The following is a 25,276-nucleotide window of genomic DNA, read 5'->3' as shown; positions in this document are numbered from 1 at the left end:
ATGGGATCAGTTTCTTTGTCTTTCTGTTGCTTCATTATTATTGCAGATATACTATTAAGTAAACACCATGCTGGCATATCTTTTAGCATGCTAAAGTTTTATGGACTAGTTTGAAATGTCCAAAAAAATCAGAAAACTTTGATCAGCTGGTGCATTCTCCTGAGAAATTGATTAGGGCATCACCTGAGGTAATTTGTCTATAATAATAACAATATTAATTATGTCATTATTATTATTATTATTATTATTATTAAGGAGTCTTTAGAGTTTAGACTAGAAACAAATACTATTTCCTTTTGGTCCTCAGAAAGACTTTTTGTGTGTGAGTTTTTCAGATGGGATGCTTATTATATGGAGACACAGAAACAGCAATCTGTGCGCGTTTAATTTCGTGCACCGCCCTTATGGCTGCTTATCGAATTGCAAGGAGGTCTCAGCAGGCAGTCCCGACCTTGGATCAGCCAAGAGTGCTGAATGAAGCAATTATGAGCAAAAAGATGGCATTCTGCTGAGTATATAAGAATCCAAAATAAAAGGAGTGGGTGAAAGCTTTACATCCATATTCAGATCTGTTAATTTCCTTTGGGAACGGCCTGAGTCCTTTCCATTGATCTTTTCTGCAATAAATGATTCAATCAAAGGCCCATCCACTGATGCATAGGGACATCTAGGTAAACATACACATGGAGTCCAAAAATGCTAGTTCTGTAGGAAATGCAATGTTAGGGGACTAATGGAAACTACCAGGTGGCTACAATTAATGTCTTTTTTCTTTTTTCTTTTCTTTTTTTTTTTTTTTTTTTTTTCTTACAGCACCATATATAGTAGAGCATGATTCATATTTGGTGGAAAAAATAGAATTTGTAAATCAATGTCAGAGATGGCATAAACAGTACATGGGCTTATTTTTCTCTAGTGGATAAAAAAAGAAGCATTTAACATGCACGCAGTAAGCGCAGTCTGCATGCTAGGATCACCCTTCCCAAAGGTATCAGAAGCCTGTCCTTCCTGCTTCGTGAAAAACACACAGGCTTCAAGCATGGCTCCTGTTCCTTAGCTTTTGAACTTCCCCTTGAGCAGCTGGAAAACAGCTAGCTGGCTGGGAGTGTGCTAAGACTCTGAGAGTCTCCCGTCTTACATGCTTTGACTATTACCATTTTGTATTGTGTCAGGTGGTCCATTCAACAAACATGAGCCGAGTAATACTGTAATTGCAAGCTCAAAGCCCTGTGGGAGATGGTGATGAGCCCAGAACTCCAATTCTGGAAGAGAAGATAAGGCCTGTTTCTAGATAATTATAGGATATGGTGGGTAGTGAACGCTTTCTGGCTGGGGCCTAAGGACTGTTGAGTGGAAATGGTCAGATGACTCCGTTTCACTGGGCCTTGATGGATGGCATGGAATTGTACCTGCAGAGATAAAGGGGTTAGGTGAACAAATCTTGGTCTCTTCCCTTTCCAAATGCAGTTTCTTTATCTTTTTTGTTCTAATTTCTCAAAATGCACGGTCAGGAACGAATCATGTTAATACTTGAAAATAGCCAACAGTTCTAAGGTCTTTATCTTTTCCAATGTATGTATTTTAATAAGTTAGTAATTTCTAAGTCTCAGGAGTAGATCTCTAATACTGTAAATCCTAGCCCAAGTAATAGGTTATACCTGGTATATTTTGGTTGGGGAGATGTTATCATAATCCCTGGAATCACGATATGCAAAAATTTGCCTTTTCCATCTATACTCAGTCTACATACGGTATGGGCTATTCTGACTCAGGGAAGCAGACACAGGTATGCTTTTCAATTTCTTTGGCTTTCAACCCCAACACCCTTACAGATTAATATTACAGATTAATGTTGCCAGGATGGCAAATTAGCATCGCCTGTCTTAATTTGGCTCAACTGGTTATCGGTTCTGGAAGCAGGGTGTTAGCATCCACCACTCAAGCATCTCGGAATGCAAAGGAAAGGGGAGTCTGCTTACTTGCACATCTGGTGGACATGTTTTCTGTTTGTAGTGGTCCTTGGCTAACCCTGGGCTACATAGCATTCAGGGTTTATCCCGATTCTACATTTCTGTTATTCTCCGGGTAAAACTTTCAGCACTGCAGAACAAGCTTTGAGGTTGGAGCCCTGCTCCTTTGAGAAGGTTACTTTGTGAAATTCAATTACCTATTGCAACTATCAATTCCTACTTGTTCACGTGATTGTAAGAGAAACCACAGACAGTAGCAGGGATCTACAAGGTGTTCAAGAAGTGTCTGCTTCCTTCCTTCCTCACTAGAATTCCTGTGGACTGCAGGTGCTATGAGCCAGCAAAGACTGCAACGTGGCTGTGTTTGGTTTGTACACAGCTGTCCCTTTTCCCTGCCATGGAGCCTCACGTGCTGTGTACTGAATGAGTACAGTTGTCATGCTCTTGCCTATTGTGCGAGCAATAAGGCAGTACAGTAAAACCTTGGTTTGTGAGCATAATTCGTTCCAGAAATGTGCTGGTCATCCAAAGCGCTCATATATCAAAGCGAATTTCAAGAACCATCGGCTCAGTTGTGATCATGTGACACTGGGCATCGCCTCCGACTCATATTGCAAGACATCGCTCGTTTATCAAGTTAAAACTTGTGAGAAATGATTGCTCGTCTTGTGGAACACTCGCAGGTTACCCGCAATCCAAGGTTTTACCAAGAACTTTTCAGTAAGCCTTTTTCTTAAGTTGCCCATTGCCCCTGGCAACTCATGGAATGTGAACAAAAGGTAGTTCGGGAGATAAAAATCATTAGAACTTGGCTTGTATGAAAAGCTCTAGAGATGGAAAAAGAAAAATGGTATGCCAAGAAGAGAGTTTAATTAAAGCTGCAGTTGTTTGCATTCACCTGCTTTGCCTTTTGATGATGTACCAGTGGAGAGGCACAGGAGCCGTTAGTGATTGTGTGAAGGTGTCAGAGGCCTGTAGGGATCAATGAAAAGGCTCGGGCACCGGGGTGGAGATCTACAGAATAACTTTAGAGACCCCCGGGGCTATCAGGTGTCCCCATGGGCTCTCCGTGAACCCCGGGGAGCTTCTTCCCGAGATGGGGAGGGCACACTGACGGAAGAGGCAGGTGCCAGGCTCGGTGAATGGCAGCAACTGTGAAGTCTAGACCAGATTTTTGTGCGTGCAGGGCGAGAAGGGTCTTTACGTTCTACCATCCTGTTTCACACTTGCACAGGCTGAAGACTTTTGGTCTCAGGGTCTTTGTTAGAGGGTGATATTCATGAGAAGTGAGTGAGGTGGTCTCTTAGCCCAGAGAAGTTGGTGCGGCACAGCAAGTTCCCGTGAGCATTCCCTAGGGTGCGAAGATCAACCCCACCGATGAGATTTTTAAGGATATTTGAGTTTTGAAACTTAGCGCATTGTTGATGCTTTTTCACGGGCCTGTTAAAAATAATGGAGGCCAGTAAAGTCGGTAAGCAGTAATTAAGCACCGGAAATGGCTTCGATCTTTGAATGCACGAGGACTAAGAATGTTGAAATCTGTTTCCGTGAAGTTTCATGCCCAAATATGCGGAAAGAACACAAGTTCCTGCTCACTGAAGTGTTAAACAGAAAGGGATTATTTATTCCATCTCCAGAAGCTGAAACTTGTTCGTGTAATGCTCATTCTTTCAGAACCAGAGGCGGTTCTCTGCACCTGAAATAATAGAGCTCTTTGGTTTTTAGGGTTTTTCAGTGCTTTCGGAATCTCATATTCCAAGTCAAAGGCCATTTTTGTTGTTGTTTTTTTTGGTTTTTTTTTTGTTTTGTTTTGTTTTTTTTTTTGGGTAGCAGGACCAGGGTTGGGAAGTACAAGATGTAGAAGACTGAGCTAATGAAATATGTTCTTGGGCATAATTACAAAGTACGTTTCCTTGCTCATCCAAATTATCGCAGGTCTTATTGTTTTCTTCTATTGGAATTTCGACGAGTGGAGAAATGAACGGACAGCTAAGCAGTTGGGGCCTGAAGTCAGGTGGTTCTGTTCAAAGGAAATTTATGTTTTGGGGAAGCATCGCAATTACATGTTCTTCTTTGAACCTGATAAAGAAAAGAAGTTCAGAAGTTATAGATTTGGGTGTGGGAAACTGAAGCAGGGGATTGAAAGGGGGAGGTCGGCAACCTGAAGGAGGCAGGCAAGAAGCCAACACCAAGAGGTTCAAGGGCACAACGTTGGAGTATTCAGAAAGCCCATTGAGGTTAAAGAAATCGCTAGAAACGGTTTGCCATGGATTATTCACACTTGTCAAAAATGCCATCATTTGGAAAATACAGTGTATGATTTATGTACACTCGCTTTAGGCACTGGGGAGAAAAAAAGAAGGATTGATGAGGACAGAGCAAGAAAAGGGAGAAGTGTCACATTCAAACGGCCACCCTCGGTTTTGGTGGGGAGCTTCAGCCGGTTGACACTGAACTCTGGAGGGAGATCGGCTTGTCTGTTATTACTTTTAATCTGAGCTGACGGCGTGGCGCTCCGCGGAGGGGGTGTGGGGATGTTCCCTCTGACAATAAAGATCCCACGTCTGCAACAGATGTACAGTTGGAGGAGTTCTGCCATAGAATGTTTCAGTCCACCCAAACGCAGCTTGATGATTTGTGAACACAGGCTCAGCACCCCCATCCCCTGCTATGGCAGTGGAGGAAGGCTGCAGGGGCAGGCAGTGCTTTGTGCTGTTCAGTTAAAGGGCGGAGGCCCCAGAACCCCGTTTGTTTGAAGGGCCTCCAACAGGAGGTTTGCTTGCCTTGTCTTTCCCCCACTCTGAGCTCTGCTTAATTATCATCAGACCTAGACTAGCAATCATCGGTTTATTTTTCTGTCTTCACTGCTTGATTGGGTAGTCTTTGAGGCAGAACCATGCTTATCATTTTATTTCTGTGAGCAATTAAGTTTGCACATGGCTGGCAGAGATAGACACTCTGGCACAACCTGTTTGGCGAATGAGTGAATGACCCTAGAAGGGACCCCCCCCCCCCCACCATGAGATCTTACAGGATTGAAGGAAGGTTGGTGGGGGGCCGGGGTTGCACAGAAGCAAACTTTTCAAGGTTGCACACAGCTGCATGTTGTCCTTGCTTTAAGACTACCTTGCCATGATTTACATATGTTTTCACGGATGGTCGTCACCACCAGCAAAGCCCCTCTCTACCCCGCTTTCCCCCATCCATCTCGCCTCTCCTGCAGTTAGTCCCAGGGTCAGAGGGAAGACAGGAGTTGCTGCTGACTCCATAGCCCGTGCCTGGCGGGGCATCTCTGAAGGGTACTCTTCTCCGTTGAGACATACAGTCACCGGGATCTGTTGGAAATGGTCTTGCCTATGGAAGCCCTCATGGATAAACATGTGCTCTGTCCCAGAGCCCAGGCCTTTTCCAAACTGTCTATGCTCATGGACTCGGGTTCCTTTCCTCGTTTCTTATGGTACGTGCAAGAGGACTGGCACAAGAATGGACCTCCCAGGAAAAAAGCAGTAATCTGAGGTCCCGAGGGCAACAGCTTTGCCCTCCGTCGGAACCAGCCCAGCGCGGTGGCCCTCTCAGCTGTAGATGGCACCTGTTTTCACCCTGCTGGTAACCGACTTGGGGCCTGTTGACATCAGCACCTCGAGACACGAGTCAAGGTCCGCGTGCAGACTTTCATGCTAGTATTTCGAGGTGGAGGCCGTGTGATTTCTTTGCTCCAGGATAGAAAGGTAGAAATGGAGAGACGAGCCAGCAGCTGTGAAATTTCAAAGCACCATTTAGTAATGACTGCCTTTTAAGAGTAAGAACAAAAGCAGAGTGTGCTGCTTGCACTGCATACTAATCAACATTTATTCATAAAGTTCAAGTTCAGACCTCACTGTGTCTAAATATTTTCATTATTTATTACAATTAGCATATGCATGATTCATGTTACCTGTCTGCCTTATTCAAGAGCACTGGTCCTACAGAATAGCACTTCAGGGAGATTTGGACCCATCTCTCCCACTGTCTTGTGATAATAATGCCATATCCTAGCCAAGGAGTGTCAGGCGGCAGGATGCTGAGCTGTTGCATGTATGAATGTTCATAAAATGGGGAGATAGTGCAACGCTAGAATGGAGTAATTAATATCTTAGAGGCAGAAGGTAAGGGAAATTAGTCTTTGTGTTATAATTTGAAAAATGAGTCATGGTAGTTAATTAACCTATCTAATACCTCAAGGTAAATGAACACCTGAATCAATTCACAATTAACAATTGAAATAACCCTGCCTTTAAAGTAGCCTTATTATACCTATATTGAAAATTGGAAACCTGAAACTCTGATGGCCCATCTGTGCTTGCATTATTTAAGAATGTTTCATATTCTAAACGGTAAACTCATCTAAAGGCAGGCACCTTCTCCTCTTATTTTTTCTAACCTGCGAGGGATCCGGTAGGATGCTTTATACCCAGAAGGCGTATTGAATTAATGCAATTTCCAAAAAGTAATGTAGATTTTCCTCCTTTGTGCTTACAGTTATGAAAATTTCCAAAAAGGAGAAAAGATGTGGCTTGTAAATGAACCAGCAGGCAGTGACGTCACACGGGGCGCTGGCTCAGCGTAGACACGTTTGCATGTCTGGATCCTGCATGAGATTTTACACTGCTGAGAATACTCAGTTTAGCAGCCACCGTGCCTAGCAACGTCTACCACCTGGGGAGGCAGGGTAGGATTTGGTAAATGTTAACTAAAAAATGTTAACGGTATTGACAAAAATCAAAAAGACCCACTTTGGCAGATAAGCCTGAATTCACGGACCACCCCACTGCCCAAACGAAACTGGTTTTAACTCTCGTTTTCTTCACCTTAGTTAATGGTCTCCACCCATGTTTAGCTTGCCTAAGTTAGGATTTCTGGGAGACTTCCTAGACTGTTAGCTTTCTGCAGTATCCACCACAGGACCAGCCTGGCTCCAGTCTTGTCAATCAGATTCCAAGAGAGATCTCCATGACAGCCTCTCTCTCCCACCCCTCCATCATGGTTGTAATTCAGTCCTGGGTCTTCTCTCACGTGACTAAGTGCCCATCTGTGGTCCTGAACTTGAACCCCCACCTTCTCTACTCCATCCTGTTACTGCCTCTAGAGTTACCTCCTTAAGAAATAAGTGACTCCTGATTTCCTAATACCTATAGGCAGTGTCCAATCTTCTTTGGCATATAATAAATTTCATAACCTGTTCCCTCACTGGTTTTTTTTCTTTTTCCCATAGTCTCTCCACATCTCCACCATTCTCTACCCCTGAATTGTTCTGTTTTTGCTCTGTTGGGGTTCACCTTACTTTGTCCTTCCTTTACGACTGACTACTCCTTGTCCACAGAATGCTCTTATCTTCTTCACCTATTGTTCCTGCACGACTTTGCTCAAATTTCCCCTCTTCTGTGAAAATTTCCATGAATCCAGGGGCACTTAACTACTCAATTTTCTTTGCATTTATTTCATACTATAGTTAGGACTGACACTCATATTGATTATATCCCTTACTTTATTGGTATCTCCCCACAGATAATGTATTTTTTGAATCAGGTAAAATTGTTACTTGGTTTTCACTTCCAATACCTAAAGTGGCTAGGACATAACGTGTGCTCAGATGCTTCTTTTCCTATCTTCCAAACGTCTTTTCTTCCCTCTCTTTACCACAAATGCTTATGATTCTCTGAAAATACCGGTTTGATTCTGACCTGCTAACATATCCTTGTTTTATCTGTGTGAATTAGATGGTTACAAAAGTAGTCGTTGCTTTACGACATTTGCATAAACGAGAAATGGAGAGAATCCATTTATAAATCTCTAGGATTCAAATTTAAGAATCATATGGTTGGCAATGGCACCTACTGGCCATGTGTGATATTGCATCCCAGAGCTACTGTTTTTGTAAAAATAAGGGCCTGGGTGGTACTCTTCCAGGCTTTAAGATGGGGGAGAAAAGTCATGACTAAGAAAGGGTGGGATGTCTAAAGCAAGAAAGGCTCTGCAAGGTCCTTGAGTGCAAGACATAAATCCAAGTGAACATCTGTGTTTGCACGTGCCTTGTGAGCTAGCCAACACACCCAACTTGGAATTGATGGGAAGGTCCCATGTGAGTCAGTTGGGATATCTTTGTATGGGATCTAATGCGCAGTCAACCAACAGAAGCCAATGCAACTCAGGAGTTACCTTAAATATTTGTGAAGAGTTGCCCTTCTTCCACTAGATATTGATGGAGTACTTGCTATCACAAATAACCCTGTACTCAATATCAACTACACAGTAAGGATCCAGCGTAAATATTTAACATTGTTACTTTTGATAATCATGTAACTCCATTTGGAATTTAACAATTGGCTCACCATAATGACTTATCTACTGTGGGTAGATAAATTTAGTGGGTTTCAGTTCTACTCTTGTAATGAGAAATATAGAAAAACTTACATACATATTTAAATCTAACAAGGACTAATCCTTGTATTATACACTTTCCATCTGAAATCTGCTCATATAAACCTAGTGAAGTAACTTGGATCAGCTCAATAATTTTTTTTGTTTATTGAAGCATAATTAACATACAGTTTTTAAAAGTGTTTATTTATTTATTTTGAGACAGAGAGAGAGCAAGTGGGAGAGGGACAGACAGACATGGAGGGAGAGAATCCCAAGCAAGACCCATGTTGTCAGCACAGAGCCCTATGTGGGGCTCAAACTCACAAACTGTGAGATTGTGATGTGAGCCAAAATCAAGAGTTGGATGCTCAACCGACTGAGCCACCCAGCTGCCCCAACATACAGTTTTATGTTTGTTTCAAGTGTACAATATAATATAATGATTCAACAAATCTCGACATTACTCATGCTCATCAGGATTAGTGTACTCTTAATCCCTTTCCTCTCTTTCATCCATCCCCCAGCCACCTTCCCTCTGACAACTGCCAGTTTGTTCTCGACATTTAGGAGTCTTTCATTTGTGCCTTTTTTCTCCTTGTTCACTTGTTAGTTTCCTAAATTCCATGTATGAGTGAAATCACATGGTGTTTGTTTTTCCCTATCACATTTAGCATTATACCCTCTAGGTACATCTATGTTGTTGCAAATGGCAAGATAGCATTATCCATTTGTCTAATCAATGAACAATTGGGTTGCTTCCATATCTTGGCTATTATAAACAATGCTGCATTAAATATAGGGATACATATATCTTTTCAATTCAGTGTTTTTGTTTTCTTTGGGTAGCGGAATTGTTGGATCACGTGGTATTTTTATTTTTAAATTTTGCGTAACCTCCATAGTCTTTTTCATAGTGGCTGTGCCAGTTTGCATTCCCACCAGGAATACATGAGGATTCCTTTTCCTCCACGTCCTTACCAACGTTTGTTATTTCTCATATTTTTGATTGTAGCCATTTTGACCTATGTGAACTGAGATCTCACTATAGAGTTCACTTACATTTCCCTGATGATGAATGATGTTGAGCATCTTTTCATGTGTCTGTTGGCCATCTGTGTGTCTTCTTTGGCAAAATGTCTATTCAGGCCCTCTGCCCATTTTTTGACCAGATTGTTGAATTTTTTGGTGTTTATTTGTATAAGTTCTTTATATATATGGACTATTAACCCCTGGATGTTAATCAAATCGCCTCGGTAATTTTTAATGAGAGATGGTTACTAAGACTGGCTCAGGAATTACTTTATTGTATTTGACACAAACTATGTGCTCAATAACTCTTAATGTTTTTACTGCAAGCAGAACACAAATGCTTTCCATAAAGCCTTAGATACCTTCACACCTCATTGCTATTGCCAGTGCATTTCTTTCCACCTAAGTAAGTTCCCCCAACTTCTTTACATGAGCAATTTCCAATTTTTCTTTATGGCCACATCATTTCTTTTCCAAAACCGTCCTTGATATCCTTAGTAAAATTTAATTGGCACCATTTTTTCTTTCTGTTCTTAATGCTTTAAACTTGCCCCCACTATAGCACATAGTTTTATAGTCCCGGTTGTGTCTTACTGTGTCTTACATTTCTGCCCTGAGCACTGAAAATCTCCCCAGGAACTGGAGCAGAGCCACTAATTGGCCATTGTTGGCCACTAACTGTGTTACCCCTCTCCACCAGACTCCAGCACTCCAAACACTGCACTGTCCCTGGCACATGCCGCGAATTCCACACGTTTAGCTGATCTATTTGAATTAACTAAGACACTGTGCAAGCAGAGACGTTAGCCAGGCCAGTTAGCCGAGAAATGTAGGTTTTTGAAGGGAGAGAGAAAACAGAAGCTGAGTGTGGCGGTGTGGTAACACGTGGGATTGCTTTCAGAGACTTTCCTTTTCTTCTGGACCTACCTGATCCAACATGTGTTGGATCTCAAAGGGTTTGGGCCTTGGGGGTAAACCCACCCTTCTGCTTGTGCAAGCTGCCATCGGCTGGCCTGTGTGTGTGGGCAGCAGGGATGCCTTGTTTTTGTGTGCATGGGACAGGGGAATGGGGTTGGTACTCGTAGAGGGCCAGCTATGGTGATCTCTTCCCCAAACATCATGGACTCCACTGCAGTCCCCAAGCCAGGATGCGGGCATCTGCTTCCAAATGGCTTGTGAGTGTTTTTAGAGCGTTTTTTTCAAGTGGGGAGGAATCACGGCATCATCATTGGGAAACGTTTATACCAAAAGTGAAAGTGCAGCATAACGAAGTGGCTGTGGAGTCAGGCTGACCTTGGTGTAAATCCTAAACAGACGACTTGTTGGAAAAGCTGCTTAAACCCTTCGAGACTCTTTTTCTTCAACCATACAAAATAAGCGTGCTCACATTTACAGAGTTTTGACATAAGGGAGATAAGATGATACGTGTAAAATGCTCAGTATACAGTAGGCACTCCCCATTTCATTGTGGGTACTCAATAATTGACCCGGTTTTTTAAATTATGGGGAAGGATGCTAATTAAAGGCGCGTTGCCACCGTTGATGAAGATCTAGAATAACAATGCGACGACATGAACCAAAATGCAATAGCCCGCACGGAGCTCTAATTCTCCAGGCATAGCTCCAGTCTGCTCTTGTATTCCTGCTCTCTCTCTGTCAGGTGTGGAAAGTGAAAAGACATCTGCAAATAGGTGTGTTTTTCAGATTTCAGTCTTTGTCCGTTGACGAGCTGATGCCTCCACGGAGTTTTGACAGTTTCTCTTTCTTCACAGGCCTAGGGAAAACGGGGAAAAAAACCAACCCTCCCGCTTTCTGACTTCACATGTTTGGAGTTGAAGCAGAGGGGTGCATCGTCACATTATTCACTAGCTGCCTAGTGTAGCCGTGGAAATGAAGGGCCTCTGAATGCCTCCTTGATTAGCTGCCCTTACTTTCACACTGCAGATAACTTCTAGGTAACCAAAGAAGTTCCCTGAAAGTTCAATAGACTTGGTTCTGGAGATGGCTTTATGATATTTATTTTTTCCATAATTTCTCCACCCATTTCATTTCCTGCTCTTTACCTTCTTATCCCATATCCCCCTTAGTGTAGACTATGTTCAGCTGTCTGCAGTGACCAGAGATTTCATTCCTCAGAATGCATGGGTTCTGATTAAGTCAGGACACGAGGTTGTGGTCCCAGGTCGTCTTTAGAGGAAGTACACTTTCCTCTGTGTCCTCCTGGCGATATGTACCTATCGTCAAATCAAGGTTCTATGCATCTGTGTATCTATGTATCTATCATTCTATCATCTATCCATTATATTTTTATTGTCTGACTCTTCTCTAACTTTCTATCATCTATCAATCAATTTATTACCTATCTATCGTCTATCTATAATCTTTCTGTCATCTATTTATTATCTGTCATTTATCTTCATCTACGTATCTATCCTTCTATCGTCTATCTCTCTATCATCTGTCCATTAATTTATCACCTATATCATCTATCTGTATCTATCTTTATGTATGTATGTATCATCTATCATCTGTCCATATCTATCTATCTATCTATCTATCTATCTATCACCTCTTTATATATATCCATCCATCTAATTTGTAGTGGTCTAATTATGTTCCTTCTTTACTTATGAGATGGTGATCTGCTTCTAGCAACTGTCATGGATAGTAGCTTTTTGATTCTTGTATCCTGAAAACCTGACACAAAGACAGGCCACAAATAATGATTTGAAAGGATAAATGTTTCCACAAAAATATGAATTTATTTCTTCTACAATGATCTCTGGTCAAGTACAGTTCTTTTCGTGGTCATCACGTATCTGTGATGTATGGGATTTTGTAGATGCGTTAGTAAGGGGCAGAGGAACGAGAGAGGCAATAACTACCCCACAGTTTCTTTCTTATCAAAGTTTGATTCAGGTGAATGCAGTGGCATAAATGGGAAGGCCCCTGTCTCTTTCACAGTCTCATTGGAGGGAGCAGTTGGTGGAGACACATTTGTTAGGACGGGCTCAGTGTTTGTATGGAGCTGGGTTTCCAGAAGGTAGATAGATCCTCAGCAGTGGGGTTTCCCGGGACTAAGAAGGACAGGCACAAGTATACATCATAATCCTTCATCGCCATCAGGGCCACACAGGGGGTGACTGGCTTCATCATGGGAGTATGGAATATTCACTACTTGATACGTTCATAAGTACATCGTTTTTATGGACTTTCATTCTACACCAGAAGGCCTCTAAATAGGGCAGTGGTGATATCGATTCAGCTTTTATAACACCTTGTCTACCAGATAGCAGATGTGCAATAAATGTTTGTTATGATTCTGAGCCAGGTTCCCTGGAAGCATTTTGAAAATGTGATCTCAGTAGAGTTTCCCAACAAACCTGCTAGGCGTGCATTTTTATTTCGTTATAAGAGTGGGGACACTGAGGCACAAGAGTGTAGGTAACTTACGTAAGAATGTAAGAACGTAAGTGATAGAGTTAGGATTTTAAGTCACAGCACCTTGACTCTTGTGCCCCTCATCTTTTACCACCCTATATTGCCAAACCCATGCCTGTTAGCCCACATCACAGTTGTGACTGTGAAGAAGGAGGTTCCAGGCTAGAGGTTTTGAAGGAAAGAGGGAAGACAGGACACCGGAGAATGTGTTGCCCACTCCAGGGAAGCAGGAAATGCTACAGGCAGTAAAGAGCCAGCAGGTGTTTGGGGATCAGACAAAAAGAACACAACGAATGGAAGCCTCTCTTCCTCTGTGACTTTGGTAGGAAGTTCCATGTCAGGTCTCCTGCCTTGGTCTCTACATTTAGTCATAATGCCATCAAGTCACCGAAGGAAAATATTATATTTTGATATAAATGTAATATCATTATATTCTTCCACATTCAGGCTAACTGTGGGGCATATGCCCTTTTATTTTGTGTGTGTGCCTACGAGAAAAGCTGGCAAATTTGTTGACATAATTTCCATGGAACTGAACAAAAGTACAGAGTGTATGGAGTACATTTTTCCACATAACGGTATGGGCCTAGCATGTAGATTATGAAGTGACAGTAGTCCTGCTTTTCAAACATTAAACGAGCTCTGTGTTCATGACTGGAAAGTAATTACCTTATGGGGAAACTTGCCATGTTCGAAAATCAACTTTGTAATTTAAAAAAAAAAAACTAAAAAATACATTATTCCTACAAGACAAACAAACAAACAAAACCCCTTTATGCTCCTTTCATTCCAACTGGCTTCGAAATTTAATGCACACTTTGTAATGCCAAGTTTCTTATTATGTGACTGTTGGAAATCTGCATTTTGATCATCACACTTTTAAAACTTACCAGCATAGCATGTGTCATTATTCACTGTGTTTCAAACAGTTGTTTGAGGAAAGATATTAAATACTAAAGGACGGGAAAATTAAGAATTTGAATAGTTTGCACCTGTAGATTACAGCAAAATTATGCAGGAGACCTCGGCATGAGTTCAGAGTGTCAATCTCTAATGAAAGACCTTTGTGGGAAAATGAAAAGCACAGTGGAGTCACACATTTTCTATGGGTCTGTAGATAATGAAAACAAATGCGTACTCAATGGTAGTTTCTTAGTGTATCAAGGTGAAAGTCATAAGCTGGTAGTTCCAAAAGACTTTCCTAGTCAATCTTCCTAAGATGAAACACACCATATATGTTTTTTTTATTTTAAGTTTTTAGTTTAAATTCGTGTTAGTCAACATAGAGTGTCATAGTGGTTTCAGGAGTAGAATTTAGTGATTTATCACTTACATAAAACACCCAGTGATTATGCCAACAAGTGTCCTCCCTAATGCCCATTACCCATTCAGCCCACCCACCCAGCCACCTCCCCTCCAGCAACCCTCAGTTTGTTCTCTATAGTTCAGAGTCTCTTATGGTTTGCCTCCCTCTCTGTTTGTATCTTATTTTTCTTTCCCTCCCCCTATGTTCCATCTGTTTTGTTTCCTAAATTCCACATGAGTGAAATCATATGATTCCTTGTCTTTCTCTGGTTGACTTATTTCACTTAATATAATACTCCTAGCTCCATCCACGTTGATGCAAATGGCAAGGTTTCATTCTTTTTGATCGGTGAGTTAATAATTCCATTGTATATATACGCCACATCTCTTTTACCCATTCGCGAGTCAATGGACATTTGGTCCTTTTCCATAATTTGGCTATTGCTGGTAGTGCTGCTATAAACATTGGGGTGTGTGTGCCCCTTCAAATCAGCATTTTTGTATCCTTTGGATAAATACACGGTAGTCCAATTGCTGGGTCATAGGGTAGTTCTGTTTTTAACTTTTGGTGGAAATTCCATACTGTTTTCCAGAGTGCCTGCACCAGTTTACATCCCCCCAGCAGTGCAAAAGTGTTCCCCTTTCTCTGCATTCTTGCCAGCATCTATTGTTTCCTAAGTTGTTCATTTTGGCCATTTTGACAGGTATGAGGTGGTATCTCATTGTGGTTTTGATTTCTGTTTGCCTGATGATGAGTGATGTTGAGCATCTTTTCATGTGTCTGTTGGCCATACGGATGTCTTCTTTGGAAAATGCAGCACATATTTTTATTGATAAATAAAGCCTTCATATGTGTGAAAAAAATACCTTGGTAGAAAAGTTCTAGAATATTTTGAAAAATTTACAGCTCATCTAAGTGCACTTGGCTTTTACTTTGCTAAAGAGGTTTTGGCAAAGCAAAGATAGTATCTGTAGTATTTTTCTTCTTATCTTAGCAGCTTTGAAGTCAGGAAAGGAGCCATCAGCAGAGACTGTCCCCTCTACGTATCTGTATGTTCTTCTAGCCTTATGCTAAAGGCACAGTAAAAGTCATTATGATCTTTCTGCTTAAAACATGAATGAAGTAAATTTGAGTGCTTAAGTTGATTTGGGTCAAAAAAACAAGTGCAGAAAAATAACAAAAGCAGAAGTGTTCTAAGTTTTTCAGTCTTATAAATTGCATGGGAGTGAAACCTTTGCTGGTAGAGTGAAACCTTTGTGTTTTTAAAGGATTCTGGCTGATCAGTCTGCTTCATATCTGAATAGGTGCGCATTCCCAGTGCATGGATTTGAAGATTTCCCCAATTTTAGTTACCAGTAAGTTCAAGAATATGAACACAGCCATGCAGTCTGATTTCCTTACTGTAAATTGGACACACGAGGAGTTCGAAATTAGAATCAAGTGACAAGGACATCCCGCAAGCTCCCAGATTTGAGGCAAGTTACATATGCTAAGTTTTGTTTCTGTTATGTATCAACGGATCCTAGAGGTCTCGGGGGCTGAGAGGGTTTGACAAAGCGTAAAGCAGATACTTCAGTCCTGTGCAGTGAGTACCTGCATTTAAACAGAAGCGTCTCTGGGAATTGGTTATGGGCAGGATGAGGCAATCCAGGAAGGTGCAGAGAAAAACAGTTGAAACTCAAGAGGAAGAAAAGCTATGGCCGGTGGAGGTGGGGGGGTGCTCTCCTTGGAGCCCAGTCTCTCAGCAGCTTCTTCTGGGACCCCCTCCCCTACCACCTTTTTGGCACTGGACCCTTGCTTTCAGAATCTACAGACCTCACTGCCCCTTGACTTTTTCCTCCCTTTTGTTCGGGGGAAAATCGTTGAGTTCTGAAAGCATATGCATTTGTATTTTTCTTTGGTTTACATGTTGATGCAAATTTTAAAAGGGGAGGGAGTGAACTGCCAAGAAATCTGTCTTCAAAAGGGATACAAACTTGAGTGTCATAAATATGGCATTGTGTTCGGTTTCTCTTGCTTTCAAAATAAAATTCTTTGATTACCTCCAAATTTCATCTCCCATAAATGTCTTGGCTTTGTGTTAGCATTTATGTGGCAGTAAGAGCCATTACCCTGTGGCAACAGTCTATTACAGTGACATTATTTCAGTTAGAAACACTGATTGTTTCTTAAATATAGGTTATATACCTGGTCATTTTTAGTAAGTGCATTAAAATAGTAATCATTACCCTTGTTAGCTTTTGTCTTTGAGTGACAAGTTCCATAAGTATTATCCCGAGTAACAGCACAATGTCTGTTGTCATTTTGGTGGATAAAGATGCATAAGCAGAAAGTGCCACTTTTGTTATGAAACTCCTTTCTCTTGGCTCACGCACGTGCGTGTGCGCACACACACACACATACACACACACCTCATCAACCACTCCCTTTGAACTCAGAAGACGGCTGTGTTTGAGACATTTTCCATGGTGCAATTATTAATGCAACCCTCTTCCACTCCCAAAATATTTCAATCAGGAGAAGATTATATTTACAAAAACATTCTCTACCTTTAACAAGAAGCACGTTTAGTATCAATCATGTACCTTTTCTTCCTAGAACCACATTAGCTGAGAAGTCTCAGGGGCTTAATCAGTCGGCCCAATTAAATCACAACTTCACATCTGCTTCAGCCTTTCACCCGCAACCTACCTCACAAGCAAATAACAGTAAGTCTTATTGAAAATGGGAGTGTGCCCTGGGAAAAGTTGTTGTTTATTTTCCTTATAATCTTGTTCGCATCGCTAGCCCCCTTGATTGGCTCATCTAGATACCCTTAGATGTTATTGTAGAGAACTTATTAATGCCCTTGATCCAGAGACTGAGGATCTACAGGCATCAAAGCTATCTTCTCATTTCGTGTGTGTGCACCCTGGTTTCATGTATTTCCTTTGCTAGGAGTGCTCTTTCTTCTTTCCTTCCTTGGCAAGTTCCTATTTATATTTCAAAAGTTCAATTCAGATATGAATCCTTGTTTTTACTCTCTCCAGTTTCATTTATATTTAACCTCTACCAGTCCCTCTCCCTTGCTCTGTCACACACAGAGACGCACGCGCACAGGTTCACGGCTGCACACTCAACACCACCACGGTGTGGATTTCTCACTCACTCCCCTTCTGTAGTATCCATATTCCATAGCATGCTCATCCTGCAGAATTGTTTGTTAATGTGTCAGCGTCTCTATTATTGTTATGTTATTAATCCCTAGAGGCTAGTGCGTAGTATTTGACCCATGCAGGTCAGTAGGTCGTCTTTGAATGGACACGTGCACCACCATCACTGTGTTTTACTGCCACATTATGACCTGGCGCTCCCTGGGTCTAAGACTTAGCAAGCCTCTACTGTGGGACAGTACCTTGCTAACCACTCTGTGTGTGTTACGCTAATACTCGGTTTTCCCAAGCCCCTGGTTTTCCCAGGAGGCAAAGTACGTTAAGATCATTTAGGCAATCAATATGTCTAAGGTAAGACGTTCAACTAAGTAACCCCTGCGCTGGTTCATAACGACCTCCCCAGCTTCCTCCACCATATTTGATAAGTTACCTGGGATGACTGGTCCCCCAAATGACCATTTGCACAACTAGCTGTTATGAAATACATCAAAAGCCTGTGGTGGAAAAAAACCTTTCTCTTGGAAAAAGTGTAAAAATTTGATGGATGTGGATTTGAAGAACACAGGGTAAAATATACAGAAGGCGATGAATAAATTCATTGTGTAGCAGAAGGGAAGACAATTTGATAAAATAATTTAAATGTTTCTGAGAGTCACACTTGTAGAGAAATGTGATTATAAATGTACTATTAAGAAATCATGGAAGAGTGAGAGTAAGTCATTGAAAAAAAAACAAAACTAAAATTTGGGGAAAGAAATTAAGATCCCCCTTTATTTAATTCCACAAGTTTTAACATTTAGAACCATGGGCATGAGATGGACAACTAAAGAATTGAAACATTTGGACTAACCCTAATAAGAACATGAGGTTAAACCATCCTCCACAGCCCAGAAATTATGATTATTTCATAAAGAAGCACATACTTCAATTTGACACGAGCATATCCTGCTTTATCAAGACATCACTTAAAATAAATTTAGCGGACAGAGCGGCAAAAATGCATTTCACAGATACAGTGATGAAGTAAGAATTGGATACAGGGAAATAGCATTAATTACTGGATTCCCCAAGTGGTTGCTAGACAGGATCATCAGAGACAGAGTCAGAATAAATTAATTATCAATGCAAAATATTAGTCACAGAAGGTTCGCAGTGCATTTTTTTGAGTTAACATAAAATATAGTGAAAGTGACAATGAATCTAAGAAAAAAAGAAAATTAGGGAAGGGACAAAATACGCATGCTTTCATCATGCTGTAGAATGTGTTCTGGACAGACTTGAATGACACATCCACAAGTAAAGACAGTATTATTTATACAAATGTTACAGTATCCTGATCGAAGCTTACTTGTAGAAAATGGCATATAGTTGATTGAATTTTAAATGTAAACTACAAGGAAGTCTCTGAAGTATCTTTATATTAATCATTGTACATTGCCAGAAACAAATTTAATTTTAACTCTTATAAGACTTTTTTTTTTTTTCTGCAAGTATTGTGTTAAATGAGAAGGAGGCTAATTGCCTGGTAATCCCCAGCCCAAGCAAATGTGCAACATTTTGATGCAGTTACAGTCCACTTATTTTGACTGTTACCATTTGTTTAATCTTCCTTAAGACATATAGAATATGAATTTCTAAAAAAATACCACCATGCTCTCAGAGGAAATTTGGGATGAATAATTCAGTGAACACACTCTGTCCCTTCACTAAAAATAAGCCTATGATTATCAGTATCTAGAGTGTTTAAGATTTCCCTGGTCTCTTGCTTATGATACATAAGAATACGTAAGAATACATAATCCAGTTCTGTACTTAGCAGCTGCTACCATGAAAGTAAGTCACAGACCACCACACATCTTACACATCTTTATTTTACTTTCTTGGAAAGCCCTGACACACAGATAACTTTAGAGGATCACTGCATTTAATTTGGGGAAAGAGAAAATGGAAGTATCTGGAAGTTGAGTATTTTGCTCCAGGAGAAAAGAAAGGAAAGGAATCAGGAAGAGACTAAACCATGTCGAAAGAACAGTGGTGACCTCCAGGGTCATTGTGTTATGCAGTACTTTTTATGTCACACCATATTTTTTGAGACCCTTGATTCAAGTTGATTCTTTTTAATTTTTTTAATGTTTACTCTTGAGACAGAGACACAGCGTGAGTGGGGGAGGGTCAGAGAGAGGGAGACACAGAATCCGAAGCAGGCTCCGGGCTCTGAGCTGTCAGCACAGAGCCTGACGTGGGGCTCGAACTCACAAACTATGAGATAATGACCTGAGCTGAAGTCTAGTGCTTAACCCACTGAGCCCCCCAGGCACCCCTCAAGTTGATTCTTTTTAAAATACGTGAGGTGGGCAGGCAAGTCTATTACCTGCAATTTACAGATGAAGACCTGTGCTTCAGAGTAGGAAAGAGACAGTGCCATGAGTGTTGAGAGGGATAGCATCATTTATAGCACAAGAACATCCCCATGGCATGACATTTAAGCTTGACCCATATGACTTTTTCTTTGGAGAAATTGGTTTCACCATTTCCTTCTTCAAACATCAAATTATCTTTGGGTTGAGTGAACTCACCTACTTTTCTGAACAGCAAGACTTTCATGAAACCCGGTAGGAATCGTTTTAATTACCAGGGAATTTCAATGATGATCTGTGCTCTATTTGCATATCGCACCGAGAGTTTCTATAATGCCTTCGGAATGTATATGAAATAGGAGAAAAGTTTATTGTCAGTAACATTTTATTGCATAGTATAAGATTTTTAAATTAAATTGCTATGGAGACACTCAAGAACTAGTAACTCAGTGCTTGATTGGGGGGGGTGGGTATGAACTTCTGTGGAACGATTTTGAGATAAGGTTTATATAGTTGATGGATTCTGAAACTGATTTGGTTATATCAGTACATGTTACCAAGCTATTTTTATTTACCTTAATTCAGCAGTATTTCTAGGTGGAAATTGCAAAACAATCCTTTATACTTATAAAAGTGCTTTTGTATCCCTGACATGACTTGAATGTCACCGTGACCTGGTTACATATGAGAACAGAAGATACATGACTCAGAGGAATGTGCAGCGTCTTGACTAATGTAGCTCAGATCTTAACTCCTCACTCTACTACCTTTTCTTCCCCCTAACTTAAGTTGCAACCCTTCCCCTTACACAGCGCTTCTCATGCTGTGGAAGAATCCAAGGTGTGTGATCTAAGACATTTGACCCTGAGGATGTGCAGAATGGCCATTTTACCACTTTTCAGCGTTAAGAAACAAATTAAGAAAAAAACCTCAAATCACCTACATAGCAACATAGTGACAAGAATTATCATTTGTTAGTACCTACTGTGTACTCAGGAATTATTATCACCATTTTGCAGAATAGCAAACTGAGTTGGGGATCATGCCAAAAAGTAGAAAAGTGGAATAAATGTCTGCATATATTGACAACAGATCTTGACATTCCTTAATGCATCAACTCTCCAGCCTTTGTAAGGAAATGTTGAGCGTCCAGTCGAAAGACTGGGAAGCGTGGTTTTGAATTCTCGAGTTTTCAATTCAGCTTGGTGATTTCGGAGTACATCTGCTGCATTTATTTTTATGCCTTTCTCTTTCGAGTTGTTTTCTTTTTCTAGTGAATTTTCTTATCTTTTTGTCATTGTGGAAGGATGTTGACTGTTTTCTTAGGGCTCTTTGCTCGGCTTCTGGTTACCATTGCAGGAGAACCGTATAGATACAGTTACAATTTAATCACCTCTATTTTATATTTTAGTTGATAAACAAGCTCTATAAAAAGTTCCTGCCAAACAAGATAAGTCTGTGTTATCTAGTGTTATCTTTTTGTAATGCTTCTTGATCCTCAAGCTTATGTGGTGCTCTAGTCATGCCCCGGGTTCCTGTTCCTGGCAGTCTGTATTCTGCCTCCCTTCACTCTGTGGACAGACCACTTCTGCCATTGGTCACTATCATCCCTCCCCCGGGCCTGGAGCAGGGATCCTAAGATAATGCACTTTGATGAACTGCTCTGCCTCTTCCGAGAAGTAATAGGAAAATGCCTCATCTCGTCTCCGCTCAGATCATTCTCAGGTGATATTCCTAGGACCAAAGGCACAAGGTGGGTGGGCGTGGTGCTTTTCTCGCAAGGAGAGAAACTTCGATAATCGGAAGCTCGATGCTGGTGAATAGAACAATTTTGTAGACTTACTGATTACAATAAAATCAATGTGTTGGTGGATTAAAAGATATTTCCAAAAGTGTATATTTCAATATAGATAGTGAAGCCCATGAGACAGAGCAGCTCATCGCTCAGAAAAGGCTTCCCTGTCATCGGCTGTTCTTGCACCGGGAGCTCCTGGAACTTCTTCTCTTCAGATACCCTGACCCTTAGCATTTCACCCCGTGTGTGGGCAAAGCAACCACGTATCTCCACACGAGCACTTTCAACCCAGTAGTTTTATTTGCAAGAATTCTGCAGAAAGATTGCCACAGAATGCATCTATCTATCATTTAGTATAGACCAGTGGGGACAGAGCGGGGAGAGATAGTATTTGTTGATTGAATGCTTGATATTCTAATTTTAAGGGGAGAACATTTGAAGATGTATACCAATATATGTAAATTCTTCTTATGCGATAGATTTCAAAAGTTAAATGTCCAACAAAAGAAAGCAAAGACCAAAGTTTGATATATGCATATACACACAGATATACATGATACATATATATATAACATACATATATACTATGTTATTTATTTGTTACATATTTATTTATGTTATATATATTTATTTTATTATATTTTATATTTATTTATATAAATGCAAAACATATATAACATACAATACATACATCTTATATGTAATATCTATTTTGTAAATATATTTTAGTAACATAAAATATATTTATGATACATTTGGCAATAATATTTCTAGAAGTGGATCAGAAAAATGTATTTGCCTTAGAAAGCTTGCAAAATAATTGGATGAAATGAAACAAATTATTGAGACCTATTTCCTTGTCACATTAATGGACACAAATGAATTCTCCATTTGGGCACGACTATGTCCTCTGATGTAATTGTTCAATAAAATGAACAATGTTTTGATGGTGGCTTAGTTTTGTTAGTTGTACAATGCCACATAAATATTAGTATTGCTACTCCTCCATCAAAAAAACACAGAAGTATATCTTTGCGGGGAACTGAAGGACTCGGACATGGTAGATGTAAATTATAATCCATATGCCGCCGGGTCTTTGAAGTATAGCAATAGCAAGGAGCATTCAAGAGCGGGCTGTTCTTTTCATGCCCCTGTTCAAGGTACTTGATATGTCCTGAGCCACTTCCTTCTCACCAGCCATGGAAGATGAATGATGTCATTGTTCCCACTTTACAGATGGGAAACTAAGGCAGGGTCATTGCATAAATTACAGGCTTTGGAAAGAGAAACTGCGTTCCCATTCTTGTTCTCACCTCTTAGCAAACTGCACGACAAAAACTCCTCCAATTCTTACCTATGATGTGGAAAACAAACCTTCTGCATCCTTCTATTTCTGTTTTGTAGACTAGAAAGCAAGATGTAGGTATTACTATTAGACTATGAGTTATGTTTGCAATTGTAGCTTCTCTCCTGTATAATGCTTATTTTCCGTAGCTACCTGTTCACCTTTCATACCTCTGTCCTTTTTCTAAAGACGTCACTTCTGGGGCACCTGGGTGGCTCAGTTAGTTGGGCATCTAGCTCTTGATCGTGGCTCAGGTTGTGATCTCGCAGTTTGTGAGTTTGAGACCAGAACTCTCTCTCTCTCCCCCTTTCTCTGACCCTCCCTCGCTCATGCATGCTCTCTCTCTCTCAAAATAAATAAATAAACATTAAAAAAACAGGCATTACTTTCTTTATTGGCATTTTCCCCCTAAGCATAGGTCTTGTGGCCTGATACATAATTTATTCAAGGACATCTATATATTTATCTATATCTCTATCCATATCTATATCTATATTTACATCTATTATCTATCTGCTTTGTAATAAATCTGCATGGTAATACATGTTGTTCATATTTACACATATGTTTTATATAAATACATTAAATATAGATATGCAAAGGTATCTATTTCCTCATGTATTTGTATATTTCTGCATGTATTTATATAAAATGTGTAAATATAAATAATATATTTATTATACATGCATATATTTTGAGATATATATGATATATACATATATGGTATATGTTTTTATACAAATGTGTACGTGTGTGTGTGTGTGTGTGTGTGTGTAGTAATATACTCATCCATTCCCTATTACTATATAAATGTTTGGAAATATATCCATATATACGCACCCATACATATATCCATGTTAATTCCACATATATACATATCTATACATATGTATGGATATGTGTATATGTATGGAGTTTGTGAAAGGTAGAAGTGAAAAATAGATACGAATGTTAAAACTCAATGTTGTTGCTGAGATTAAATCTAACTTTGGATTCACTGTGCTTTCTGGTAATCAGGATATAAAGAAAAATCCAGTACTATATGAAGTGCTGTATATGAAAAATGAATTGTTTACAAAATTACATAATATTTATTCAAATGGCATTAAACGGTGTGACAAGCAGGGTTCAAAACTATAGTCTTTAGAGTTTCACTAGGGTAAATTTCCTCAACCCATTAGACTATTTTCTGGAATAAGTAAGGGTTTTTATGTGAGAAAATTGTTAGGAACTTAGAATGATTTTTCTATTGATACGTATCTTTTTTTTTTTTAATTTTTTAAAATTTTTTTAATGTTTTTATTTATTTTTGAGACAGAGACAGAGCATGAACAGGGGAGGGGCAGGGAGAGAGAGGGAGACACAGAATCGGAAGCAGGCTCCAGGCTCTGAGCCATCAGCCCAGAGCCTGACGCGGGGCTCGAACTCACGGATCGCGAGATCGTGACCTGAGCCGAAGCTGGACGCTTAACGACTGAGCCACCCAGGCGCCCCTTGATATGCATCTTAAAACGTTCGGTCAACAGGGGCACCTGGCTGGCTCAGTTGGTAGAGATGTCACTCTTCATCTCAGGGTTGTGATTTCAACCCCCATGTTGGGTGTGGAGCATACTTAAAATAAATATTGAAGCAAACAAACAAACCACAATTGGTCAATGGAATTCATGATGACAATAGATATTTACAGCTTGTAAATTTAATTTGTCACATAAATCATTCAGTTTTGTGAATAGGCTCCATGACTTTTAGTGTCACGCTGTAAGTGTTACCTTCAGTGTAAACCTTCTGAATTGGTTACAACATGTAATGATTCATATCTAGACGGTGCTGGTCACTAGGATCTGGACTTAATATTATTGTGAATGAGGCATAATACTGGAATGTGGGTTTCAGTTTTTTAACTCTGTTGTAATGATAGAGCTGACAGATTAAAATATAGTGTTAAGGCAGCTGATATTTGTAGCTGATTATTCTAATTTTCCTTGCCAACACTGTATCAAATCATTAACTATTTTCAATTTTCACCAGACGATCCCATAGTCATATGCTTCCCACATTACCATATAACTCCCGATGATTTATTTCGAATCATATTGTGAGTGCATATTTAGTGCGAAAGCTGAATTATATTAATTTGGCTACAAACAAAACGATGCAATTTAAAATATTGATTGCAATAACATTCTCTTTTCATAAATCTGCCTTGTAATCCCATTGATTTTAAGTGTGTGATTAAAATGTTTGGGTTGATTCAGAAATTGTATTTTGATTGTATGAGAAAACGCAACGCAAGGGAAGTTGTAATTCTAAGTTGAAAACTAAACCATGCCGGCTACAATAAAGTGGTGGTGTCTCGCATGCCGAATGAGACCGAAGTAATAACCAAATAATTTGGACATTGCGAGTTACCTTGCTGGAGGAGATGCATTTTGATCCCACCTTTATGAAAACACATCCTGTCCTGGAGCAGTGGACGTGAATG

General features: G+C 40.1%; 1 protein-coding gene across 1 annotated transcript in view; it reads right to left on the bottom strand.

Annotated features, from left to right (window-relative positions):
* LOC122217280 (collagen alpha-1(III) chain-like) overlaps positions 1-10,403 on the bottom strand; it is a 161,674-nt gene extending 151,271 nt beyond the window's left edge. Inside the window, exon 1 of the mRNA XM_042934086.1 lies at positions 10,326-10,403. Coding sequence (XP_042790020.1) covers positions 10,326-10,403 — 78 coding nt within the window. The remainder of the gene's footprint in view (positions 1-10,325) is intronic.
* Positions 10,404-25,276: the final 14,873 nt, after the last annotated feature.

The sequence above is a fragment of the Panthera leo genome, chromosome B1 (genome assembly GCF_018350215.1).
Source record: "Panthera leo isolate Ple1 chromosome B1, P.leo_Ple1_pat1.1, whole genome shotgun sequence".
Classification (NCBI taxonomy): domain Eukaryota; kingdom Metazoa; phylum Chordata; class Mammalia; order Carnivora; family Felidae; genus Panthera; species Panthera leo.
This window is presented reverse-complemented; position numbering and strand designations above follow the sequence as displayed.